The 22994-nt window shown below is 45.0% G+C and overlaps 1 protein-coding gene across 3 annotated transcripts in view; it reads right to left on the bottom strand.

Moving 5' to 3' along the window:
• Positions 1-12014: 12014 nt before the first annotated feature.
• LOC102571242 (neurotrypsin) overlaps positions 12015-22994 on the bottom strand; it is a 57944-nt gene continuing 46964 nt past the window's right edge. For all 3 annotated transcript variants that reach the window (XM_019497201.2, XM_059729725.1, XM_019497203.2), the window contains 2 exons: positions 21946-22226; positions 12015-17853 (listed from right to left, as the gene is read on the bottom strand). In XM_019497201.2, coding sequence (XP_019352746.1) covers positions 17543-17853; positions 21946-22226 — 592 coding nt within the window. In that variant the 3' untranslated portion in view covers positions 12015-17542. The remainder of the gene's footprint in view (positions 17854-21945; positions 22227-22994) is intronic.

Raw genomic sequence — 22994 nt, 5'->3', positions numbered from 1 at the left:
ACAGACTGGGCACATCTACACATGCAGATAATACACACAAATAAGCTCTGGAGCTTATTGCTCCAGAGTTTTTTGCTCCCAGCCACACCATTTGAATGTGAGCCCAGGAACAAAAAACTCCAGTGCATATTGCTCCAGAGTTTATTCGTGCACAGCACGTAGAGCCTGACTAGAGCAGCCCAGGCTGGCAGGGGATCCAAGGGGTCAGGCTGCCAGCCCAGGTCTGCTCCAACCAGGCTCCATGTGCTGCAGAGGGGTTGGCTGAGGCATAGATGTGCTTCAGCGTAGGGAAAAACCCTTGTGCCTCAGCCAACCCCTCCACAGCACATGGAGCCTGGCTGGCTACTCCAGCCAGGCTCCATATGCTGCAGAGCAACTGGCTGGGGTTTGAGGGTGCTTCAGAGCAGGGGCTACCCCACAGCTAGCCCTGTGTTGAAGCACCCTGTGCCCCAGCCAGCTGGGGCAGTATCTATACATGCACTGCTGTGCACAAAAAAAAAAAATGCAGCAGAGTATACTTGTATTTACAAGTATTATCCTACTGTGGAGTTTATTAGTTTTGTGTAACCTAATAGGGGCACATGTGTAGACACCAAGACATTTATTGTGCAGTTAATGACTCAACTGTGCAGTAAACATCTTGTGTGGACATACCTACTAGATCTAAGCCTAAACCATCCTTGGATATTGTAATGCCAAGTATTTTTATTAATTAATAGTTCTTGTTTTCATGCTGTCCACAAAGGGGTGTGTAGCTTTGAGGATAGAAGCATGGGGTGTTTAGGTTTTTTTTGGGGGGGGGGATTATTGCTTAAAACAGCAGCACTTTGTGACTGTGGTGTTTTTTCTTGTTATTAGTGTAAGCATTGGCTTTTAAATTGACATGGTGCCAGAGAAGCCGCCTGCCCTGGCCCTGGTTGACCGGATGCCCAGCAGGCCTACCAGTCCAATGCCCAGGTTGACATGCTGGAGAAGCCACCTGGCCGGGCCCGAGTTGACCTGGTTGACGCTGGCTGGGGAATTGGCTCAGTGGTCAGACCCAGAGGGTGGTGGTTGACAGAAGTCAATCGTCATGGTGCCCTGTGACCAGAGGGGTCCCCCAAGGCTCTATCCTTGGACCTATATTGTTCAACATCTTCATTAATGATATGGACACTGGAGTCAGAAGCAGACTGGCCAAGTTCACTGATGATACCAAACTCTGGGGTAAAGCATCCACACCTGAGGACAGGAGGGCAATCCAGGCTGATCTGACAGGCTCAGGAAATGGGCGGACGAGAACCTGATGGTGTTTAACACTAAAAAATGCAAGGTTCTCCACCGTGGGAGGAAAAACCTGCAGCATCCTTATAGGCTCAGCAGTGCTACACTGGCTAGCACTACAGATGAAAGGGACTTGGGGGTCATGATTGACCACAAGATGAACATGAGCCTTCAATGTGATGCTGCAGCTAGTAAAGTCAGCACAACGCTGGCTTGCATGCATAGATGCTTCTCAAGTAGATCCCAGGACATCATTCTCCCATTGTACTTGGCCTTGGTGAGGCCGCAGCTGGAGTACTGCATCCAGTTTTGGGCTCCATAATACAAAAAGGATGTGGAGGAGCTTGAGAGAGTCCAGAGAAGAGCCATGCGCATTATCAGAGGTCAGGAAAACAGACATTATGACAACAGGCTGAGAGCTATGGGACTCTTCAGCCTGGAAAAGCGCAGGCTCAGGGGTGATCTGATGGCCACCTATAAGTTTATCAGGCTGTTCACCAGGATCTGGGGGGGACGATTGTTCACCAGAGAGCCCCAAGGGATGACAAGGTCAAACGGTTATAAAGTTCAGCAAGACCATTTCAGGCTGGACATAAAGAAGAATTTCTTCACTGTTCGAGCCCCCAAGGTCTGAAATAGCCTGCCATCAGAGGTGGTTCAAGCACCTACATTGAACACCTTCAGGAGAAATTTGGATGCTTATCTTGTTGAGATCCTATGACCCCAGCTGACTTCCTGCCCCTCAGGCAGGGGGCTGGACTCGATGATCTTCCAAGGTCCCTTCCAGCCCTAATGTATAATGTCTATGAAAATCTCTAGTGTAAATTGCACCCAGATACTACAAAGATGGGTGCCTATATGCACATTATGGTAGCTAGCATTGTTTTGACACCTCTGTGACTGTGGCTTAAAAGACTGTGGTGATCTGAAAAAATACATTTACAAATAAAGCTGAGATATTTAAACTCATCTAAGGGTGTGTGACATATGTGACTCAAGAGTATCCTTTCCAAGGCTTAGAAAACAAACTTTCATGGCAGAAATGGAAAACAAAGTGTGCTCTGACACGTGGTCTAGATGTTAATGTGTATTAAATACAATAGATATAGGCAAGCATATAATACTGTCCTCTAAGGCCAGGGTAAAATCTGTAACATTCAGGGAAAGAGTTGTGAGGCTGGATGGGAGGAATAATATTTCTTGTTCCGTTAAGCTGATGCACTGAAGTTCACAGGGGGACCCAGCATGCCCACTCATTGGGGAAAAAAAAGTAGAATCTCCTTAAAATCTACCCCCTCTGAGTAGTGGAACTCCCACTATAGTGGTTTGTAGCTTTCTGTGGAATATCAGGTGGCTGACAGTGTTGAACAGTTACAAATGTCCAACTCGGGATCCTTAAAATTCTAGTTTATTAGGCGGATTGAAACACTGTAATCATAAACCTTGGGGCTGGTCCACACACACACACACACACACAGTAGCAGGCTACAGAGTCAGGTATACTTATCCTACAAGCGCTGGAGTCTGTCGTTGAGGCTTCTTTCAGTGTGGTGTTATCTTCCAGAAGGGGGTCGCCAGCTGGTCCTTCTGGCTGGACAGGTCTGGTCGAGTTGGAGATCAAGAGGGCGCCACTGAGGGTCACTTTTCACTGCTTTTTATCTGTCCCTGGCAGACTTTGGTGACTCCCCAGTTTTCTGGTTTGCCCAATCCAGGAGTCATTGACCCTCGTGGGACTTCCCCCCCCTCGGTGGCTACTGGACAGCATCTGTCAGCCCCAGGGGTCGTCCGCATGTACGTGCAGGTTTGGGAGTCCGTTGATGAATTTAGAATAGGCCTCTGGGAGTGGTCGATCTGGAGATATTCAGCCCAAAAGTTGGTCTCTGGTGTTGATTAAGTCAGGCCAGGGCTTCTAGCCCTTGATCAGTGAGGTATAGAGATTTCCCAGTTGTTACACTGTCTTCTATTGAGTTCAGCTTCCAGGTGATAATTGCTGCCTGCTTCCATGTTACACAGTCACTGATTCACTCACTCTTTCAGAGGCCAGCCTGATACAGGGAAGGGCAGTTTGATTCCTGCCTTTGTTAACAATGTTACAATGTATAACTTACTAAAACACATTTAGTTGAAAGTTGAAAGGTGAGGAGTATAAAATATAAGCTACAAATGCCATGGCACACAAATAGATAAAAATACCAAACTACAAGGGGAGATACAAAATGCACACATACAAATTTTAAAATACAATTCCTTATCTTAAAGTGAAAGAGAGAGGAAGGAAGAAAAGGTAGAAAAAGAGAAACATATCCAAAGAGGGGAGAGCAAATGCAGGCAAGAGGAAAAGGGGGCTTTCTGCTACATTAGAGGAAAAGGGGGCTTTCTGCTACAACAGCATAGAAAAGGCAATGAAAGCCTTTTTTGCATGCATACCAGCACCTGGCTTCTTTTCTATTCATTCCATCCAGGAAGACCACACATCAACTGCAGAGGCTTCCTCAGCCTGACAATGGTTTTTTAAACCCAAAAGCTTGCTAAGAAATTTTTTTTCCAACTATTTAAGTTGGTCTAATAAAATATATCAGATTCACCCAAAGAACCTTGACTGCCATTAGGCAGGCAGGACACAGCCAGAGATTTCACTTGCATCTGGAGATGTATTTCAAAACAGTGAAGCAATCTGTTGCTGCTGGCTCATGAAGACCAGCCTGGGTGTCGTCTTCTTCAGTTAGCAGACTTGAGGGTGGAAATATTAAGATCTTCTTGTTTTAAGGGCTCTGATCTGAAAAAAGGTTGTTGTAAGCTCTTCCCTACTCCTTTTCTAGCAATTACATTGCACGAGGCAAGGATGTATTTTCCCTTAAAGTTCTCCTGATAGGCAAAGAGAGCAGATATTGTTGATGATGGTACCCAAAATTACACCTGATGGTGCCAGTGCTCCTCTACAAGCACAGAGAAACACAGAACACTGCAGAGAAGACATTACAATCATGAAGCATTACTTCCTTTGGAGGATGTACCAACAGTGTCCTGGCACTTGAGCAACAGGGGAAATCATGCACAAGCCTTACCTACTCCTCTTTATACCTGCTTCCCCAATTCAGTACCCAGAAGTTGGAGGTACTGCATCTTGTGCATGCTCTAAAACTGCATTATGTCTTAGACACTCATTTCCTGTTCTCAAAACATACTCTGCACTATGATATTCCACATTCCACCCCCAGAACTTGCAGCATCACAGCAGGGGTGAAGCAGTATAATGGACATCACCTATAAATGGTTTTAAATTTTGATGGTGTAGGAAACACCATGACAATTTAAGTTTTATCCTCCCTGAAATTATTAGCATTTGAGAGCCAAGCTCACCAGAAAGAGCAAACAGGTCAAGTTTTTGGCAGCCTGCTAACACAATGGAACCCATCTGGCATATCCCATTCTGACTAACCCAGGATTTCTTTTCCTCGCTCATGCACTGCAGCCTCCATGTCCTTTGGAAGTCAAGAGTGCCTGTGTTTTGTGCTATGCCTTTGGAAGGGCCAGTTGTAAAATTCAAATTGCTCCTTAGTCAAACTGGACTTTTCATCAGATAGAAGGCAGGGTGGATTTGCACCTCATAAACTAACCAAAGTGTGTACACATGCATATAGCATAACCCTGGGCTCACAAAAGATAAATGTATATGTACACACACACTTTTAGTTTATCAGATGCAAATCTAACCTTTCTGCTTGACTTCAGACTAATGGCTAACTACGTCTCTATTTCCTTCAGATACCTAGGTTCCTAATCCCAGTGTTTGTGTTGCAGTAGAAGTACGTGAAGGCCACTACAAGTTTTTGTGGAATATTAAAAAAAATGTTTTTTAAACCACTTCCCTTTACATTGTCTGGCATTATAATTAAAGATATAAGAGGTTGGGCATTAGGGGAATGACAAATTGTTTTCAAGATACAGTTAGTTTTACTCTGAATAAAACTTTGGGCATTGAACAGCTTTCCTCTTGCCCTGAATATCATCATTTTGGCAACTTGCAACTGAATTTTTCAATTTAAGTTGCTGTTTCTTGAAAAACTCCAAATGATTAGGTCCTAGGGACTTTATTTTCCACAATCAGTTCTTCAACTAGAAGAACCTTCCTGACTTATCATGTTTAAGTCATTACTCTAACATACATTAAATGGACTGCCCGATTCCTACTTGTTTCAAAACCTAATACATGGTCAGTGATGGATAGAACTAATACTTTTGTAGCATGTGGTTAATTAATCTTGGATTGTTCTGCTTCTAGTCAGACATGACTGGACACAAGATCAGAAGTAAGCATTGGCACTTAAAAGTTGAACAGTGCGATGCTGAAAACAGCAAAATAACAAGGCTCCACTGAGGAATCATGAACTTTGGAACAGAAAATGAATCCTCTTTCATTTGCTTTAGACAGCCTCCAGCCTTTGGCTAATCCTTTTCCTGTAAGACAAGGATTGAAGGTTTTAGAGGGTCTCTCTTTGGAATCCCATACAGTGTGCCTGTTAGCCTAGCATTAGAGTCTCATTCAAAATGAACGTACTCTTTGTATGATGAGTCAGTGGTACATAAATTTGATGTAAAATTGAATCATCGGGGAAGCATTTTATATGGACCAGATGTTACAATTATTGCTAGAAAGCAAGAAAACTCTTTCCTCATCTGCAGTGACTGAAGTAACCACAAAGGGTATAGTTAGATGTATAATAGAGCTACTTCCCTTTAAATAATCAAGGATGTAGTATAGTTAATAGATTATCAGCCCTGGAGAGATAATTGTGATAACCTGGCCTGACCTCCTATGTAACACAGATAATAAGTCTATACTATTCTTTCCCTGGATGAATCTATAGCAGATAAATCTGTTCCTCCTCTTGCCACAGGCTAAAGGATAGTCTGCCCATGTAGAATATTCCACTCTTTCTCCATAATTATATAGTAATCTACCAATTAGTTTATTAGACAGAAGGGCATTTCAAGAAAGGACAATAAGGTAAAATAGTCTAATATGGAATAACTGGGCAACAGGGTACTATGCATTTCTCAGAGAGGAAACCTTCCATTGAGGCTCTATAGCTGAGTAGAGCTTGGAAAAACATCTCTTTCTAACTGATTGTGTCCAGATTCTTTGGTGTTTCCTCAATTAGGACAATTTCCCCTGTTGAAAGGTGATAACGCTTTGGATATTTTATGTACAGAACATGAGTGAGTGCAAGAGATGAAGTGGGAAAACTGCACTTTGCTAATGTTTGTATCTACAGAATAGTCTTAAGGGGCTCATAAGTATGTTACATTGCTTCCTAGCATGTAATATTGCTACCTAGGGTAAGTCTCTCTTCAGGTAAACTCAGTTTTCTGTCTACCAATGGAATAATTACACAGTGTTTTTCCTAGTTTAGGCAATGTTCTCACACCTGCAGCTACATACAGTCTCAAAACCAATTGTGACAATTAAAGGGAAAAGGATATACCAAGGTGTTCCTTTAGTTGTTTTGCACCATACCTTCATTATGGAACTGCTGTTCCTGCCTCTGTAATATCCTGTAAACAAAGTGCAGTAGACTGGTTATAACCAGTTGAAAGATAAAACAAAGGGCCAGGTATTAAAATCATCACAATATCAATCAGGCTCCTAGTGATTCCTGGCTAATGGGAGATGATAAAACAATCTAACAAGCTACCAGCTTGCTCTCATTTCTTTAGCTGGTTATTTTTAGAAGAGAGGGCTTTTCATGTGCTCTGAAATTTGCTTTATTAAATAAATCTGGTCATGGCAAAATCAGTATTACAATGCTGATTTAGCAAAGTATTCAAGGGCCAATACAGAAATTATATCACATAAACCTCTTAGACTGGAATGATTAGAAACCTGAGTTTACTCCTATTGTAGTACTTACATATAGGCATCAGTTGAGGAAACAACAAGATCATACTGGAAAGAAACCAGTATTGTGACTATTCCAGGGTACAGCTATACAGAAATAATGCACAGTATTTTATAGAGACTCTCTATATAAGTGCAGACTGCTCTCAATTAGGGACAGAAAAAGTCAGTTTTGTGAGAAAATTGAAGGTATTATGGCCATTAATAATCAACTAAGTAACGTATATGCAACATAAATAATTGCCCTTAGATAAGTAGTCTTGCTACTTTATTACTGGGCCAGCATTCAGCTTAATAAAAACATGACATGATGTTTTTTCTATGCATGAGCACTGGCAAGATTCAAAGCTTTCAGAGCTTAAAAGTAAAGGCCTGTTTCTTTAACCAACTTATTGTGTAAAGTGCTATGAGATCTACAGATGAAAAGTGTTACCTAAGAAATAGGCATCAATTACTGCAAAACCTGCTCACAATAGAGATCATACCTTTCATCTGAGACAGTTTTCTGTTCCTGTAGAAAGAAAGGAGACAGGATTCCCACTTTTGGTATTTTTTCTTTGCTTAAGTAGGAGTTTTTAATAATAGTCTGTAAAATGAATTGCATCCCTTAAAATTTCTGTAAGTAATTACCAGTCAGGTTTATGTATTAAATTCTTCTTTATGTGTAGTCTAAGAGTTGTGATCCACATGGGATGGGGAAACAATCCTCATTGAATGGAAAGGTGGTAATAGGGGGGTTGTTCTAGGAAAGTGGTTCTCAACCTTTTTTGTACCAGGACCTATTTGTAAACATTGATGGCAAGCCCCAACCCAGCAAACAGTTTAAGTAGAAAACAGTCCCCTGGCCCTGCCAGTGCACCTCACTCCTGGCCTGCTGCCCCCCACCCCCAGGCCCCAGCCCCAAAGTGTGTGGGGCAGGGGGTGGGTGTGGGGGGTGCTTGGTGTGGGGCCTGGGGGGGAACTCAACCAGTCTGCAAGGAAAACCCAGTTTGCCATGTTTTTCTCCTTTAAAGGAGAATTAATTTTAAAGTTTGTTCACAACCTTTTAATATATTCTTGTGACCCATAGGTTGAGAACTGCTGTTCTAGGAAACCTGCATTAAATCAGTTGTTCCATTTTCAATATTTCCAGCTTCCTTCTCTAAGTTGGTGATTAGTCTCTAGGAGCTGCACATAGGTGTTTGTATGAATTGACTCACATGCTGTTAGGTAGTTATAAAATATATCTACCTCCTCTCTAGATACAGGCATTAGCAATGCAGGGGCACAGGTTCCTGAAAACTTACCATCCAATGCTATTTTTAAACTGTGGGTAACAACTCCCAGGCTCCTGGGGCCCAGATCAGTAAGGTTCACTGAGCATATGACTTTACCATAATGACAGTCTTTCCACTTTCCTCTGACTCACTTAGAGCCTCAGATTTAATATCACATTTACAAGGCTGTAATTTCAAGGGTCGTTTTAATACAGAAGTCTCATGGGTTAAACTAAAAAAATTATGCTGTACTGATTTTAGCTAAACAGGCACAACAGTGTGTGCACCCACAGTTCTGCATTAGCTTAGCTAGCTAATTATTTAGCAAAGGTAAACCCATGCAAGAGTATCAAGAGGTATGCTGGTTTAACTCAGTTGGTACAACATGAGTTAAGTAGATACAACTGTATTAGGCCAGGACAGTCCAACTTCTAAGTAGTCATATCTGCATGCCCCACAGGCCACACCAGCACAAGCCATGGGTCCCCTGGCCTGAACTGCACACCATGTAGGTGCCCCTAGCTTTACCTGGGCCTCAGGCTGCTCCCCTGTGTGCCCTGAGCCACATGTTCCCTTGACACTGCAGGCTATACTATGCCACACTGCACCACCTCTGGAATCTGAAGGAGGAAATACAAGCTGGAGGAGGGAGGGGAAACCCAGAGAATGTTGAAGGGGAGTATCCCTCTGCTGAAAGCCGGGGAGCTGCAAATTAACTCTTCCTGGATTGCAATCACCCCATAGACCACCAGTTGGACAGCCCTGTTATAGACAAAGCCTCAGTATTCTGGAAAGGATATTCAGAGCTTTAGAAAAATGTTGCCTGTGGGTTAAATTGAAAGGATTCAGCTGAGAACTTGCAGAGATACTGCTTAATAGCTAGGCTGCATCACAGGATCTGGCTTTCCCCAGCTTTACTGAAAGGCTGGGAAGCTCTTAATCCTACTTTATTCCCAGTCCTCTACACAGCCTGGGTGCACAAGAAGGATGCGGGACAACAAAGAGGAAACTGACCTTAAAATACTCTCCTAGAAAACTTGTCTTAAGGATAACAAGCCCATTCTTTTTCTTTGCAGTTCACCCTTAACTGCAAATTGCTTCTACAATTAAAGGAGGTCAATATGTGGGAGAACTGGTGACAGAGAAAACAAACTTCCCCCCAGGTGACTCCATGAGGATTAGGTAGCCACAACAGCTGTCTCTATCTTTTTCTATTGGCCCCCAACACAAAGGCAAGCTACTACTCCAAACCTCTCTACAATGCTTACTGCCCCTTTACCACAGAGAGAGGCTGTCATCCAGGACAATATAAAGACAAACTTCTGTATAATCTCCATTTAGCAGAGCTCCCATCTGCTACCCACCACTGGCTTTGGAGTCCTCTGGGGCTAGCACAGGTTCAGCAAGGGTTTTGCAGCAATTGGATGCAATTTTAATTCTTGCCAACTGGTTTCCTCTGTCAGCTCCTTAATCTGTGCTGAGCACAGGATTGAGTGACAGCTCAATGCCTCAACTGAACTTCAGCTCAGCTCCTCAGTTCAGCCAAAGCTTCCCTCATGTTTATAGCATAGCTGGCTTTGATAGGAAGAGACAGAAGCAACAAGGCCTTCAGCTTGGTTTACATACACAAATAATATAAATTCTCTTTCAGTTGGTAAACCTGGCAAACAGCAGCTGCTTCTAATTTTAGAAGACAAGCTACTCTCAAACCTTTTTTGGAAGGCTGGAGGGTCCGTCTCCCAGTCCCTGGGATTTGGAGAGGGGCTGGAGAAGGGTAGGGACTGGCAAACCAGCTTGATCTTTTGTTCTTTACTCCCTGTAACTATGATGCCCAAAGGGTTTTCCTAAACATAAGCTATGCTACTCTAGCCACTGTTATAGTTCTAGTACAGTCCTTGATGTGGATGTAGTAACAACAGTATATGGCTTCTTATAGGAGTGTAGTTTATTCCCACACAGGAAAGAAAATGGACTCTATTGGTATTACTGTGACCACACTAACTGTACTGCTATTATTATTTGAATTAACAAATCACACCCCTCTCCCCAGGGAGTTTCTCCAGTACAAAAACTGTATCAGGCCTGCTCATCCAGACTGTTTCCAAAATTCAACTTTTACTTGGTCAAATATTTACTTTGAGACTAACAAGGCCCATTTCATTTTTATGTATGCTTTCCAAATGATCTCAAGCTGAATGTCAAAGGTGGTGATGCACTGGAATTTAGGCTTGTGTGAATTGAATCACATGCTGCTGACTGTGAAATACATCTACCCCCTCTCTGGATACAGACATTAGCTTAACCCCTCTCAGAGCTGCAAGTACTTGTAGAAGTCAGACGTGAGGTTAGAGAAGTGCTAACCACAACTGGGCCTGCTCTCTCTCTTGTGCTTGTGTAGAATGCTTCAAGGCAGCCTGGTGATAACCAATGTGTAGAAACAACTTGCAGCCAAACGCACTCTGGGCTTCAACGAGGCTGCCTGTGCAGAGTAGTTGCTGAAATGTTGAGACTTGCAAAGGTCTCTGTTGCATCAGTCAGTGCCCCAAAAGAAACACTGCAGATACAGTGCTGCTCAAGCTGGCTTTCATGCCAGAAGCCTGACCTCTGTGTAGTAGGTATCTCAGGATGGTTTTCTGTAAATGAGTGCTAGCACCACTGTCCCAGCTAAATTCCAGGGTTGCTACATCACACCTCTCTCCATTTTTCTGTAGTGCATGGCATTGATTCTCAGCCCCTGGTACATGCACTAGTGGCAGGAAATGGACCGAAACTATGCTCCCTGAATTGATCTAAAACGGCGTTGTTCAACTGGCAGCCTGTTGTGGGGATTAAACAGCAGCCCCCAACCTCCTACTCAGGTACTGCTCCCACTATTGCTTCAGCTTTAGGTTCCTCCTTCCTCCTGCTCCTGCCTCTGCCCAAGGGCCAGGGCAGTGCAACTGAACACAGTCTTTGGTACTAGGGAAATCAGCTGCCTGGGGTGCCTAAGTGGCATGCTATAGCAGCAAAGCTAAGAGTGAGTCAGGGTGACAGGGCACACAGTGTGGCCGAGGACCCTGGGGTGCAGCATCAGGGTGTATGGTGTAGTGGGGGGAAATGGAATGCTGCAGCAGGGGTGACTGGTGCACCAGAGGAGGGGCATGCAGCCTCTGGGGTCCATGGACCTTGCTGGTGTAGCTCTTCCTAATGTCCTCCAAGGGGGTATGTGGTCCCCAGCTCCTTTATTTTAGTTGGACAGCCCTGATCTAAAATATCAAAAAGTCTATTGAAATGGCACTGCTGGATTGTGATAGCGGTACATGAAGTCCCTGAGACTGTTTGATGTAATAGGTTCAGTCCTAAAATAAGAAAATATCCTTTACTTGTCCAGTGCACCTTTCAGAGAGCTGCTTACTTTTCGTTCTGCTGGTGAATAAAGTGATGCTGGTTCCAATACACCTGTAACATGTTTTAGGGTCTAAGCCATTCTAAAAATAAATTATTCTGTTAATCTTACAACTGGCTTAGTTCAGTATCGATCAAAATACTGATATACAGCCACATGAGAAAATTGGCCACAGGTTCTTCAGTGGAAAACAACACATAGCCCCTCACAATTGCAGCACAATCTATTTATTAACCTCTTTCATGAGCTGTCAATGGTAACTCAGAGGACAAAACAGTTTTGGCACTTAAATAACGTTAGAGGTATTCTATTGAGTGCTCTGCCCCTGGTTTGTAGAAGAGGTTGCTTATGAACAGCTGGGCTACTATACAAAGAAGGGGATCTCCCAGATTTCATGGACACAGATGCTTCCTAAAAAAAGAAGATGGAGCCCAGAGGGTATGTGCATAACACAAATTGCACAGGGAACCCTAAGAGTCAGCTGGAATAGGGACCTTTCTTCTCCTGAGATCTTCACATATCCACCTTCTCTGGTTGCAGAAGACTTACGGAATTCATCAAGGTAGTGTCAGATCCCACTGCAGTCCACACAGTTCATCCTTAGATCTATCCACAGCATCTTCTGATTGCTGCCTGTAAATGTAAGAACCCTGCTCCAAGTGTTTTCTGGTCCACAACAACTTCCTTTGAATGAAGAAGGTTGTTTCAGAGATGAAGGTGCAGTTGAATATAAACAGTTATGTCCCCCTGTCCCAAAGTGACTTTTCCAATCTTCTTACAGATCTTTGTGCCCACATTTGAATAACTGATTTATTACCCTACAATATAGCATCTTGCACAGGTTAATAAACAGCTGTCTAATTAACTATAGTAAAGAGTGTAATTCATGGAGATTCTCTGAACAATATACAGCTCCAGGAAAGGGATAAATCTCTAACCCAGCTCTAGCTGGCTACAGCCAGGGCAGATTTTAAGACATGGCTGAGACAGGCACTGCAGGTCATAAAGGGACTGAACACCAGAACCAGTCCCTGACAGAGGGCAGGCATTTAGAGAGCACTGGAAGCCCTCCCTGGTGAGAAGCAACTGCAGCATTTGCTACTTTTTCTTAGCAGTAAAGATATCCTAATAGTGTTAAAGTGATGTTGTATATGCCCTAGTTTTGATACTGCCTTTCTACTTGGTCTTAGCACAGCAAATTCCCAATGTGTGTCACATTGCTGTTTGATCTTCTGCCATGTAGTATCACATAGGCTAGAGACAGACATTCAAAAGGCCTGAGCCTGAATTGATTCAGTCTTTGCAGGTTAGTCTAACCTGCAAAGCTTGAACCGATTTGGAGGTGGATAAACATTCCCTTTTCATTCCAGAAATGCAGGCACAGGCAGTGGCTCAGGCTAGATGCTGTGGGGGGGGGGGGGGGGGGTGCTAGGGCAGCCCTCCTTTTCCTTCCATAGTGCTGAGCTGAGGGGGAGGGCATGGCCAGGCCCTAGTAAGATGCTCTGATTATTAGGGAGTAGTGTAAACCTCTCACCCTGCCTGCACCGTCTGAGGCTTTTCCCTGCTGACTGCTCAAAGGGTGGGAGCGCATCTGTTGATACTGAGCTTTTCAATCTCTGTCTCCCTGTTTTTTCACACTGTCTGCAAACCAGATCATTTCTAACACCTTTCTCTGTACCCTCTTAAAGACTGGCAGATTGCAGCCAGTTTATCCGCACATCAAGCCCTACAAAAGAAAACATCTCTCTCATTAGTTTCAAGCTCTTATCTTCAGGATGCATTTGCATTTGCAATCCACTAGCTGTCTGCCTTTATTCTAGTGAAATTAGAGACCCACACAGACACCCCTAAGCATTAGGTAGCATGGGGAGGGGCATGGCCAGATGCCAGGTCCCTGTGCTGGAGTACCTGCTGTGGGAGAGGGGCGGGAGACGGGAATCCCTGCTTGAGCAGCCAGCAAGGACTGGGGTGTTGAGGAGGGGGAAGCCTGGCAGCCACTGCAGCCCCTCAGCCAACTGGAACAGTGACAGTGTTCTGGCTAGGAAGGAGCTCCAGCAGATAGCCCTGCAAAGCAGCTGGGATGCTGGGGGACTCTGGTTTAACTTAAACCAGGAAGGGGTCTGGGACAGTTAAGTCTGATATTACATTCAACCAGGTTTATCTCAGACTGGTTTCAGCCATTTTCAAAATGGTTTATGTACACTGAAGATCCGTTCTGTTACAGGTTTAAACCAGTTTCTAATCACTTAAACTGGTTTATGTGTAATGTCTGTCCCTAGCCGCAATGGCTACTCCAATTACAGAAATGTCTATGTAAACTACATGATCTACCTGTAGTGCAGGCTAAAATAATTCGTGCTGAGCTATGTGCTACTGTGGCTGGACTGCTATCAGTATGCAAACAACTTTTAAACTCACTAGCTTGGGTATGTCTACTCTATATTGCAGTAGTTGCTATGACTGATGGGACAGAAAATAATGCTGAAAATAATCACGAGATGGTGCAGACTGGGTTCAGTTCTCATGACTAAATTTTGAAAATCCAGCAGAGAGAGGTAGCAAATTATTAGAGGGCTGGATCAGTCTGTCTGAAGAGATTGGGACTGTTTAGAGATGAGACCATCCATTAAAGAATGGATGGTTGACAGAGCATAAAATGAGCACGCATACCCAAACTTATAGCAGAGACCACAAGAGCAGACATCACTCAGTGAAAATTAAAAGCAGCATGTTTAAAAGCAATAAAAAGGAATAATATGCTATGCAGGGGCATAAAACACTGCCACTGTCAGAATGTATCACTGAGGCCAAAGAGCTTATTTGGGTTAAATAAAGGATCAAACATTTATATAGAGAGCACAGGCTCATTACTTTAGATAGGATTCTATATCCCCCATACTTCAGGGCATAAGATAGGCACAAGAGGACAATCTTTTTCTTCTCTGTTTGTACAGTCCTTAGCATCATGGGGGTTGTAGTGCTATGATAATACAAATAAATCACATGAGCAAACTTCCCCCAAAGAGAGGTTAGAAAATAATTGTTCAGTTTCTTGCATCCTCCTTTTTCCATCTAACATTGACCTGATCAAGTCTGCCAATTCCAACATGTCCCTGTAACAGGCAGTAAGAGTCATTTTGGCCTGCAATTCCATTTTTAGTAGGAAAGGAAAGTGGTACTGTTCTGAAGAGGTAACTCAGAAGAATTAAGAACAACATCTATAGACTTGTGCATAGGGGACTGCTAAAGAGTATGAAAAATGAGTGAGGTGAAGTAGAAATATAACTTCCTCCCTCACTCTTTCTTGTATGGTATCATGGGACTTATTGGAAGAATTCTTACAAATCCAGTGGGTGATAAAGCAGAGGAGGACAGAAAATGGTAAGATTCAAAGAGATGATGCTGGACTTTATCCAGCAAAAAGTAACTTAATTGTCACTAACATCAACCACACCTTGCATCAGCTGGGCCATTCTCTAGAACTAGCTAAAAGCCTTGTTCCCATAGTAAGGAAACCACTGTGCTCGAAGGAAGTATAGGCATGGAGGATCAACTCAGCAAGGTTATAATGGACAGGTGGCAGCAGCCAAAGAAGCAACACTTCCACTTGAGCTAAGAAGTCTCTTGTCTTGGGTCAGACCCATGCAAAAGCCAATCCTCAGTGTGTCATCCAATCAGCTACTGGCACTATCTTTGCGGAAGGTGGACAATTCGCTCTACTGCAAAGACCAGGATCCTAGAAAATATCCACTTCCACATTTTCCTGTCATTCAAATTACTGGGGGAATGAAGCCAGCTGCTGCATGTGCTGGGAGAAAGCTTTTACCATTATTAAGACCAAAAGACACAGCTCAAGGAATTCTGCTTAAAAGAGAATTTCCTGGAGGATTTTTCAACACACATCCTGCTGCAACCCAACCATCCTATACTTCGTTCAGAGAGGGGAAAATGAACTGAGCAATTTAGCATGGGCTTAGACATCTGCTCATAAAAAACATCTAATTTTTAACCTGCTTGTGTCTCTTCAAATGTAGGTGTCTCAGCACAGCCAAGGCATCATATCATAATGATGTCTTCAGCTCAGATAGGGCTCCTTTGCTCCCCAGCTCTTCTGTGTACAGTGAACACTCCTTATATTCTGAACTAACTGGCTTGCCTGCATTCTGTTTAGAAACAGGCAGACAGTTAAGAAAAGTAAGTTAACTCAAATACCTAGGTGTTTCTCACATTGCTGTTCTTCTCACTCAAGAGAACAAACAAGGTCAGGAAAGACTTGACAAGTACCCAACAACCGTGTTTTCATTTAACCTTACATCAGTTCCATTCATGCTGAGATTACAAGCCAGATCCACAGCTGGTGTAAGCAGCTATATCAGTCAGAGTCCACATCAGCTGAGGATCCAACCCTGTGTCTTCTGAGAGGCATGAAAAAAGTCAGACTGCACAGAAACACAGACAGGAAGGCTGTTCAGCAGTTTGGATGTGACCCTGGGCTTCAACAAGCCAAATACCCCACTTTGCCACAAACTTCCTGTGCAACTGTCAGCAAGTCACTCAGTTTCTCTGTCTTGGTTCCCCACTTGTGATGGGAACTATAGCATTTCCCCAACTTGAGCAGACAGCAAGTGTTGTGAGGTTAAAATCATTAAATATTGTTTGGCATTCATTTGCTATGGGGATGGGGGCCCAGATAAGTACCTAATACAGATCAAGTACCAAGAGGAATTCTCTACACTGCTGTCATCTTGACCCAGTCATGCAAACATTTGAGATTTAGCTTTGCCAGCACATTTGGAGGGGGTTTTTTTCTGTGTTTTTTTTATTAATCTTTTCATTTTGGGCCTGTTAGGGGGTCACATCTTCAAGCTTTTGTTGACAACCATGAGGGCTAGATATATCCTCTCTCTTTACAGTGAAGATTGACTACAGCACCTGGGGCTTTAAGGAAAAACACCGAGTAGCACAAGCCTAGCAATAAAACCAGAGAAGTTCCAGCACTGAGAATGAGGAGTGATTGGGGTGATTGTGGAAGGATGAACATCTAGGAAGGATAGAGATGTTCACAGGGACTGCAGGAGAGTGAAATTAAGACTCAGGAGAGAGCAAATGCCTCCTTCAGCCATGGAAAAGGAGAAACTACACCCTGTTGACTTGGGGAGAGCAGAAGCAAGACAGTCACAGCCTCCTCTCCCTGTTCCCCTCCACAGTCCTGCTGTCTGAGGGGTGATGCAGAGAAGCGGCTGAGAGCAGCCTCCTCTGAAGATCTCCTCCACAGCAGCACCTTGCGGTCCCCACTCACCAGGTGTTCCACCTCTTCTGGCAGTGTTGGCCAAGTGGATGAACATGCAAGAAGTGGGGGAGAGATTTCCTGACAGAAGCCTGTTCCCCACTCCCATCACCTCTGTGTTCTGGAGTAGAGGAACTAAGCAATACTATTCAACAGGATTCAGATAGCTGGAGGAACAGAAGCATCCATCTTGTCATTCATATCTGCTTTCCTGGTTCAGAGATTTTGGGACTGAAGGTAAAACAAGGTCTTTCAATAGTCAAACATAATTGCTTCCTCTGAACCTGAGACAAAAATTAAACCACTAAGACAAAACAGATCCCTATCAGATACAGAGAAGCAGCAGCCCCCTCTGGAGGTAGAAGGCAGCTCTTTCTCATGTACTGGCCAATATTTTAATTCTGAAGTGGCAAAAAGAATCCAACGCTGAAGGTCACAAGGCTCACAGGTGTTCATTTCAACTTGGTCACTTTCTTGATCCAGGGTACAAATTTGCTAACTTTTGTGTAAACACCGGGAGAGTCTTTTCGGCCACACCCATAACCCCAGGACGTGATCCCCAGAATGACCCAGCGTCCATTTGACCTTTGACACATGAGTGGTCCACCACTGTCACCCTGGCAGCTGTCCACACGCTTATCTTCAGAGAGGTTTCCAGCACAAATCATCCGGTTAGTGAACTTGCTTCCATAGCGGGTCTCGCAATCTTCTCTTGGGAGAAGGGGCACCACACCCTGCAGTAATGTTCTGGAATAGGACTTCCCTGGAACAGATGAGAAAGACCAGCACAACTCACCACAGAGACAACAGTAGCATCCAGAGCTACAGTACCTATTGCCCACAGACTCACACCACACTGCATCCCATCCTCTGCTGCCGACCAGCCCTAAGGTGAATTCTGAAGAGCAAGATGAGAGCTGCATCATCAAACAGACAGGGAGGAGCTACAGGAGGGGTAGCCTTGAGGCTAAATCATAAGGCTGCAGAAATGGAAGACCCAAATGCTGTTCCTGGCTCTTAGAACTTGAGCAAGTCACTTTGCTGCTCTGTGCCTCAGCTTCCCTATCTGTAAAATGGGGGCAATATGTTCCTCATAAGGACATCTTACAGGTTAAATCCATTACTGCTGGTAAAGCAATTAGTCCTCAGATCAGGTTTGGAAAGCACTCCGTAGGCACTAAGTATTATAATATTTGAGTATGGCACAGCCACAGTCAGACTTGCTTCTATTCCCATGAATCTCTTGCTCAGAGTAGTTGCTATGTGTGCTATATTATTTGGCTTTTACTAGAGCTTAAGATCTACTGTCCATATCTACATACCGGAAAATGTACTGGAGGCCTGTGCCAGGCCAGGCCAGGCCCAGCACAGTAGACAGAGTCCACAGTTTGCTGTTCAGAGAGCTAATCTAAAGGTAAAAAGGCTTCTCACAGCCAGGCTAAACCTGTGGCCCAGTTGTCACTAAAACTAGGGTATTACAAGTGGACTACTCCCGCTGCAGCTGCTGCTGGCTGAGAGTCACTTTAGATCAGGTTGGGCAATTATTTCAACTGGTGGGCTACTTAATGAGTTTTGGTGACCTGTTGAGTGCCACACACACAAAATCTTTCAGAAGATATAATTTTAACAAATTACACATTAAAAAAACCCCAAATTGTATACTAAAAATCAAACATCTGCTATAACATATTTTAATTTTATTTCAAAAAATATTTTTGTCCTGATTTATGATTTTTGAGTAGTGTATATAGAGATGATTGCAAAATAACTCAAAATAGTCTTACTCTTGTATATTGTGGGAGGTGGGGATGGGTGTGTAGGGGGGGGAGGGGGCTGTGAATGCCAGGAACCAGCCGGAGTGGGGGAGGGGGAAGAGGGCAGGGGGTGCATGCAGCAAAGCTTGCCTAGGTGGTGCAGGTGCTGGTGTGGTCTGCACCTCCGCACTCTTGGCCCAGAGCTGCCCCTGTGGGTAGGTGTGGCAGGCTGTGTGTGTGAGGGGGGTGGGTGTATTTAGGATTACCAGCACACTTGGTCCTGGGAGAGGGGGGAGCAGGTAGTGGCAAGTGGCAGAGACTATGGGAACACAGGCCGGGCATCACACGCCCAGCCAGGCAGGGGGGAAGCTGCAGCTGGGCAGTGCCTGCCCCAGCAGGCAGGGCTCCAGCTCTGGCTCCCAGCTGCCTTCCACCCACTCAGCAGCCCACAGGTGGCTGCTTATCATTCCAGGCTGGAGCAGTGTCATCAGTGGACTTGACCATGGGTGACTGGTGCATCCCGAGTCACTTGCCTCCCCAGAGGCCAGTCAGTGACTGGGGGACAGGGTCCCCCTGCAGCCGATCGCACTGACCCAGAAGTGCCAGCAACACACCTGGATGGGCCAGCAGCGCTTCTCCTGGCACCCCCACTCTGGACAGCACTTTCAGGGGGGCACCAGCATTCCCACCTGCCCCCCTGCCTGTTGCCTAAGCAGGGAATGCTGGCTGTGAGAGGATGCACCAGTGCTCTCAGGGGGTGCACATGCACCCCTGTGCACCCCCTAGGCATCGCCACTGGACATGAAGCAGGTATGGGTGGGAGTGTGGTGTATGCTGCCTGGGCAGGAGTGGGTGGGGCTCAACACATGCATAGTGCCATGGGAGCAGCCCTGAGCCAGATACAATCAACTGGTGGGCTGGCTTGTGGGCCATATTTTGCCCACCTCTACTTTAGATAAACCTAGCCCCAATCTCCTGTGGGTGAATTCCCTGGCAGTCTGTGCAGCAGGAAGGTATCTGGGGCATATATTTCTACTCAGAGAGAATGGCATTGCTGTTGGTAATCAGGTCAAGTTCTCCCATCCCATCCCCAAGGCTGCTCAAAGAATTTGGACTCACTCATCTTTTCAGACCAAACCAACAACAAAAGAAATGGAAAACAAAATCCATGATAAAAGATTAGACAGCAAGATAGAAAAAGTGGAACAGAAGGATTGGCCTACACCCCTGCAATGGGCTAATGAGCCTTTATGACCAGGATGGCTACCTTGCAAAACCATCCCCTGTGTGCAAGGAAGTCTGATTAAGGCCAAGGCAGTACCTGACATAGTCACTAGGGGAGAGGAAGATGGTGCTGGGCAACAAGTGATGTTTGGAATGGGGAGGAGAGCTGAATCCCAAGCCATTGGTCCTTTGAGGCCCAAGATCAGAAGCCTTGTAGAATGGGTGGGGCAATGCTCCACTCTGCAAACCTATCTGGACACATATTTAGAGTTATTAGACTCAAATGGAGAGAAGTAAAGGCATGATTAGATGACTGGGCTGCTGATTGAAGCCCAGTCTTTGAGTCATCCCAGGAAGCGGCACCAAAAGAAAGGCTGTGAAATTTACAGAAAGAAACATTAATTTCAAGCCTTCTTTACAATAAATACCAGAAAGATGCCATCAAGCAGCACTTCAATTTTGTTTCCTATGCAGGCTCCTTTTAGCTGAGCACAAGGAACTCTGGAGGGGAAAAGGCCAGTTACCTCACTGCAGCTGTTGAATGCCAGGATAGATAAGGTGCTGCAGAGTGAAACGTCCTCCAGAGATGATCTCTCAAAGGACTGCTTCTCTTCAAAGGAAGGAGGAGTGCTTTCCACAAATCCCATTAAATCCAGTGGAAGTTGAGTAGCTAAATCATTCACCACCCTCCACACTTGCCCCTGGACCACTGGCTCCAAAGGCAAATGTATACTTGCAGTTAAACATTTGGGCAACAGCCAGAGAGACATTTGGGAGGGAACAGAGGCTCCAAAACCAACAGACAGACTTCTGGGTGTATTTGCCTTAGACAGCATGTCTGCACAGATCAGCTTCAGCAAGAGCAGTTTCAGCTAAGTTTCCCCCAGCCAGGCTCTGCACTACAGCTGGGGAAGACAGGACAGATGGTCACAGGGCTTGACACCATCTCCTAAACTTCTCAGAGGACTTAAGTTCTACAGTGACCTTGGGGTGCATTTACACTTCATACAGCACAGGGGAAGCCTGACAGCAACATCATGTAGCACTGGGCTGCACCAGACAGATGAAGCACACTTCTGAATCCTATTAAGAATACCCTGTTGCCAGCTCCAGGGCTAAAGTCTGCCCTGGGTGCTGGCAAGAGTGATCCAGCCTGTGTGAAAAGCTATCTAGTGCATAGGGAGAAAGATGGCGTCTTGGGTATTCACCCAGGAGCAAGGGACTTTATGAATAAAACACTCTTGGATTGACTCTTTTTTCCCATCAACCATTTCTACCACTCCAGTAGCCTAAAGAGGGAGGAAGCTGCGGAAATATACACAGGAGTAACATAGAGGTCTCCCAGCCTGTTATAAGTGCAAGTGTTGTATCTGGCCTTCCATCTAAATGCTGGCTGTGTGGGCACACGGACGACCATATTTGGCAGCATTTTCCTCTCCCCAAAGCTCCAAGGACTCTCCACCTGCTTTGACTTGCACCATGAGCCACACAGAACCTAAGAGAGCACCCGAAAAAAGGAAACACCCCATGGCACAAAGGCACCTTTGTCCCTGCTTCCCTTCCCCTGTGCATTTAGGGTAGGAAGAGAATAAGACAGTTAGGGAGGTGACCCTGACTTGCACCTAGACATAAATCAGAACCAGTGCACACTACTGATCCCAGGTGCTGTGTATGACGACTGGGCTGCTCCCATCATCTTGTCTATACTATACTTAGGTTTTAATTCAGCCCCATGGAATTCAGTCTATTCCTCTACCCATCCTCTTCTGTGGGCTCTTCCCTCTCCACCAGTGCCCTATCTCCTGGGATTATTCCAGCATTTGCATTTTTGGCCCCTAAAGGCTTCCCCCAGGGTGACCATCTAGCCCCTTACTCACCTGTGTCTCCCCATCCTGAGATGATGCAGACCTGGCGGTTAATGGCAGACTTCTCCTTCCTGTCAGGGAGGCAAATAGGCACAACGTGGCGATTGAAGGATACACAGTGGCCATCCCTGCCCCGCATCCTGACCAGGGCAATGTCATTATCATTGCTGCTGGACTGGTAGGTTCTGTGAAGGACGATCCTCTCCACAGGCAGCTCTCTCTCAAACTCATCCTTCACACCAGTGTGGTAATCACCCACTCGCAGCAAGTAACGGCGCACATCAATGCCAAACCTGTCCAAGAGACACGGAGCCACCCAAAATGAAGTCATATTTCTATTGCCTGGACACAAGGGCTTTGCTACTGTGTTACAGGGGTGTAGGTTGTAGCTGTGTTGGTCTAAGGACATAGGCAGACAAGGTTCCTTGGGTGAATCTGATATCTTTTATTAGACCAACCCAAATAGTTGGAAAATAATTATTAAGCAAGCTTTCGGGTTCAAAAACCCTTCGTCAGGCTAAGGAAGTTTCAGCAGTTGGTGTGTGCTCTTCCTGGATGGAATGAAAAGTAAAGAAGCCAACGGCTGGGCTGGTGTGCATACAAGACAGGTAGTCAGTGAAAATGTAGATTGAGGAGTCAATGGGTGAGAGACAGGCTGGGGCGGGGGGAGAGAAGGGGGATGAAAGTGGAGAGATACCTGGGGAGTCAGATGTCAGGCAGGTTATAATGTGTCATAAATCCAATGTCTATATTTAGTCCATGATTTTTAATGTCCAGGAGGTTGATGAAGTGGAGTTCATAGGCTCGTCTCTGGGAAGTGTTTTGTAAGTTTCCTTTGAGGATCAGGACTGAGAGATTGGAGAGAGAGTGGTTTCCTTGGAGAAATGTGCCCCCACCGGTAATTGGGTATTTCTGTCTTTGATAGATTTCCAGTGTGCATTCATTCTGGTGCACAGTTGTTGTTTGGTCTCTCCTACGTATTTTCTATTAGGGCATTTGGTGCATTGGATGAGATATATTACATTTTTGGAGGTGCAGCTGTAAGATCCAGGGATGCTGAT

Source organism: Alligator mississippiensis, chromosome 6, assembly GCF_030867095.1.
Source record: "Alligator mississippiensis isolate rAllMis1 chromosome 6, rAllMis1, whole genome shotgun sequence".
NCBI lineage: Eukaryota > Metazoa > Chordata > Crocodylia > Alligatoridae > Alligator > Alligator mississippiensis.
The sequence above is the reverse complement of the archived record's forward strand: the minus strand, read 5'-3'. Positions and strand labels throughout refer to the sequence as shown.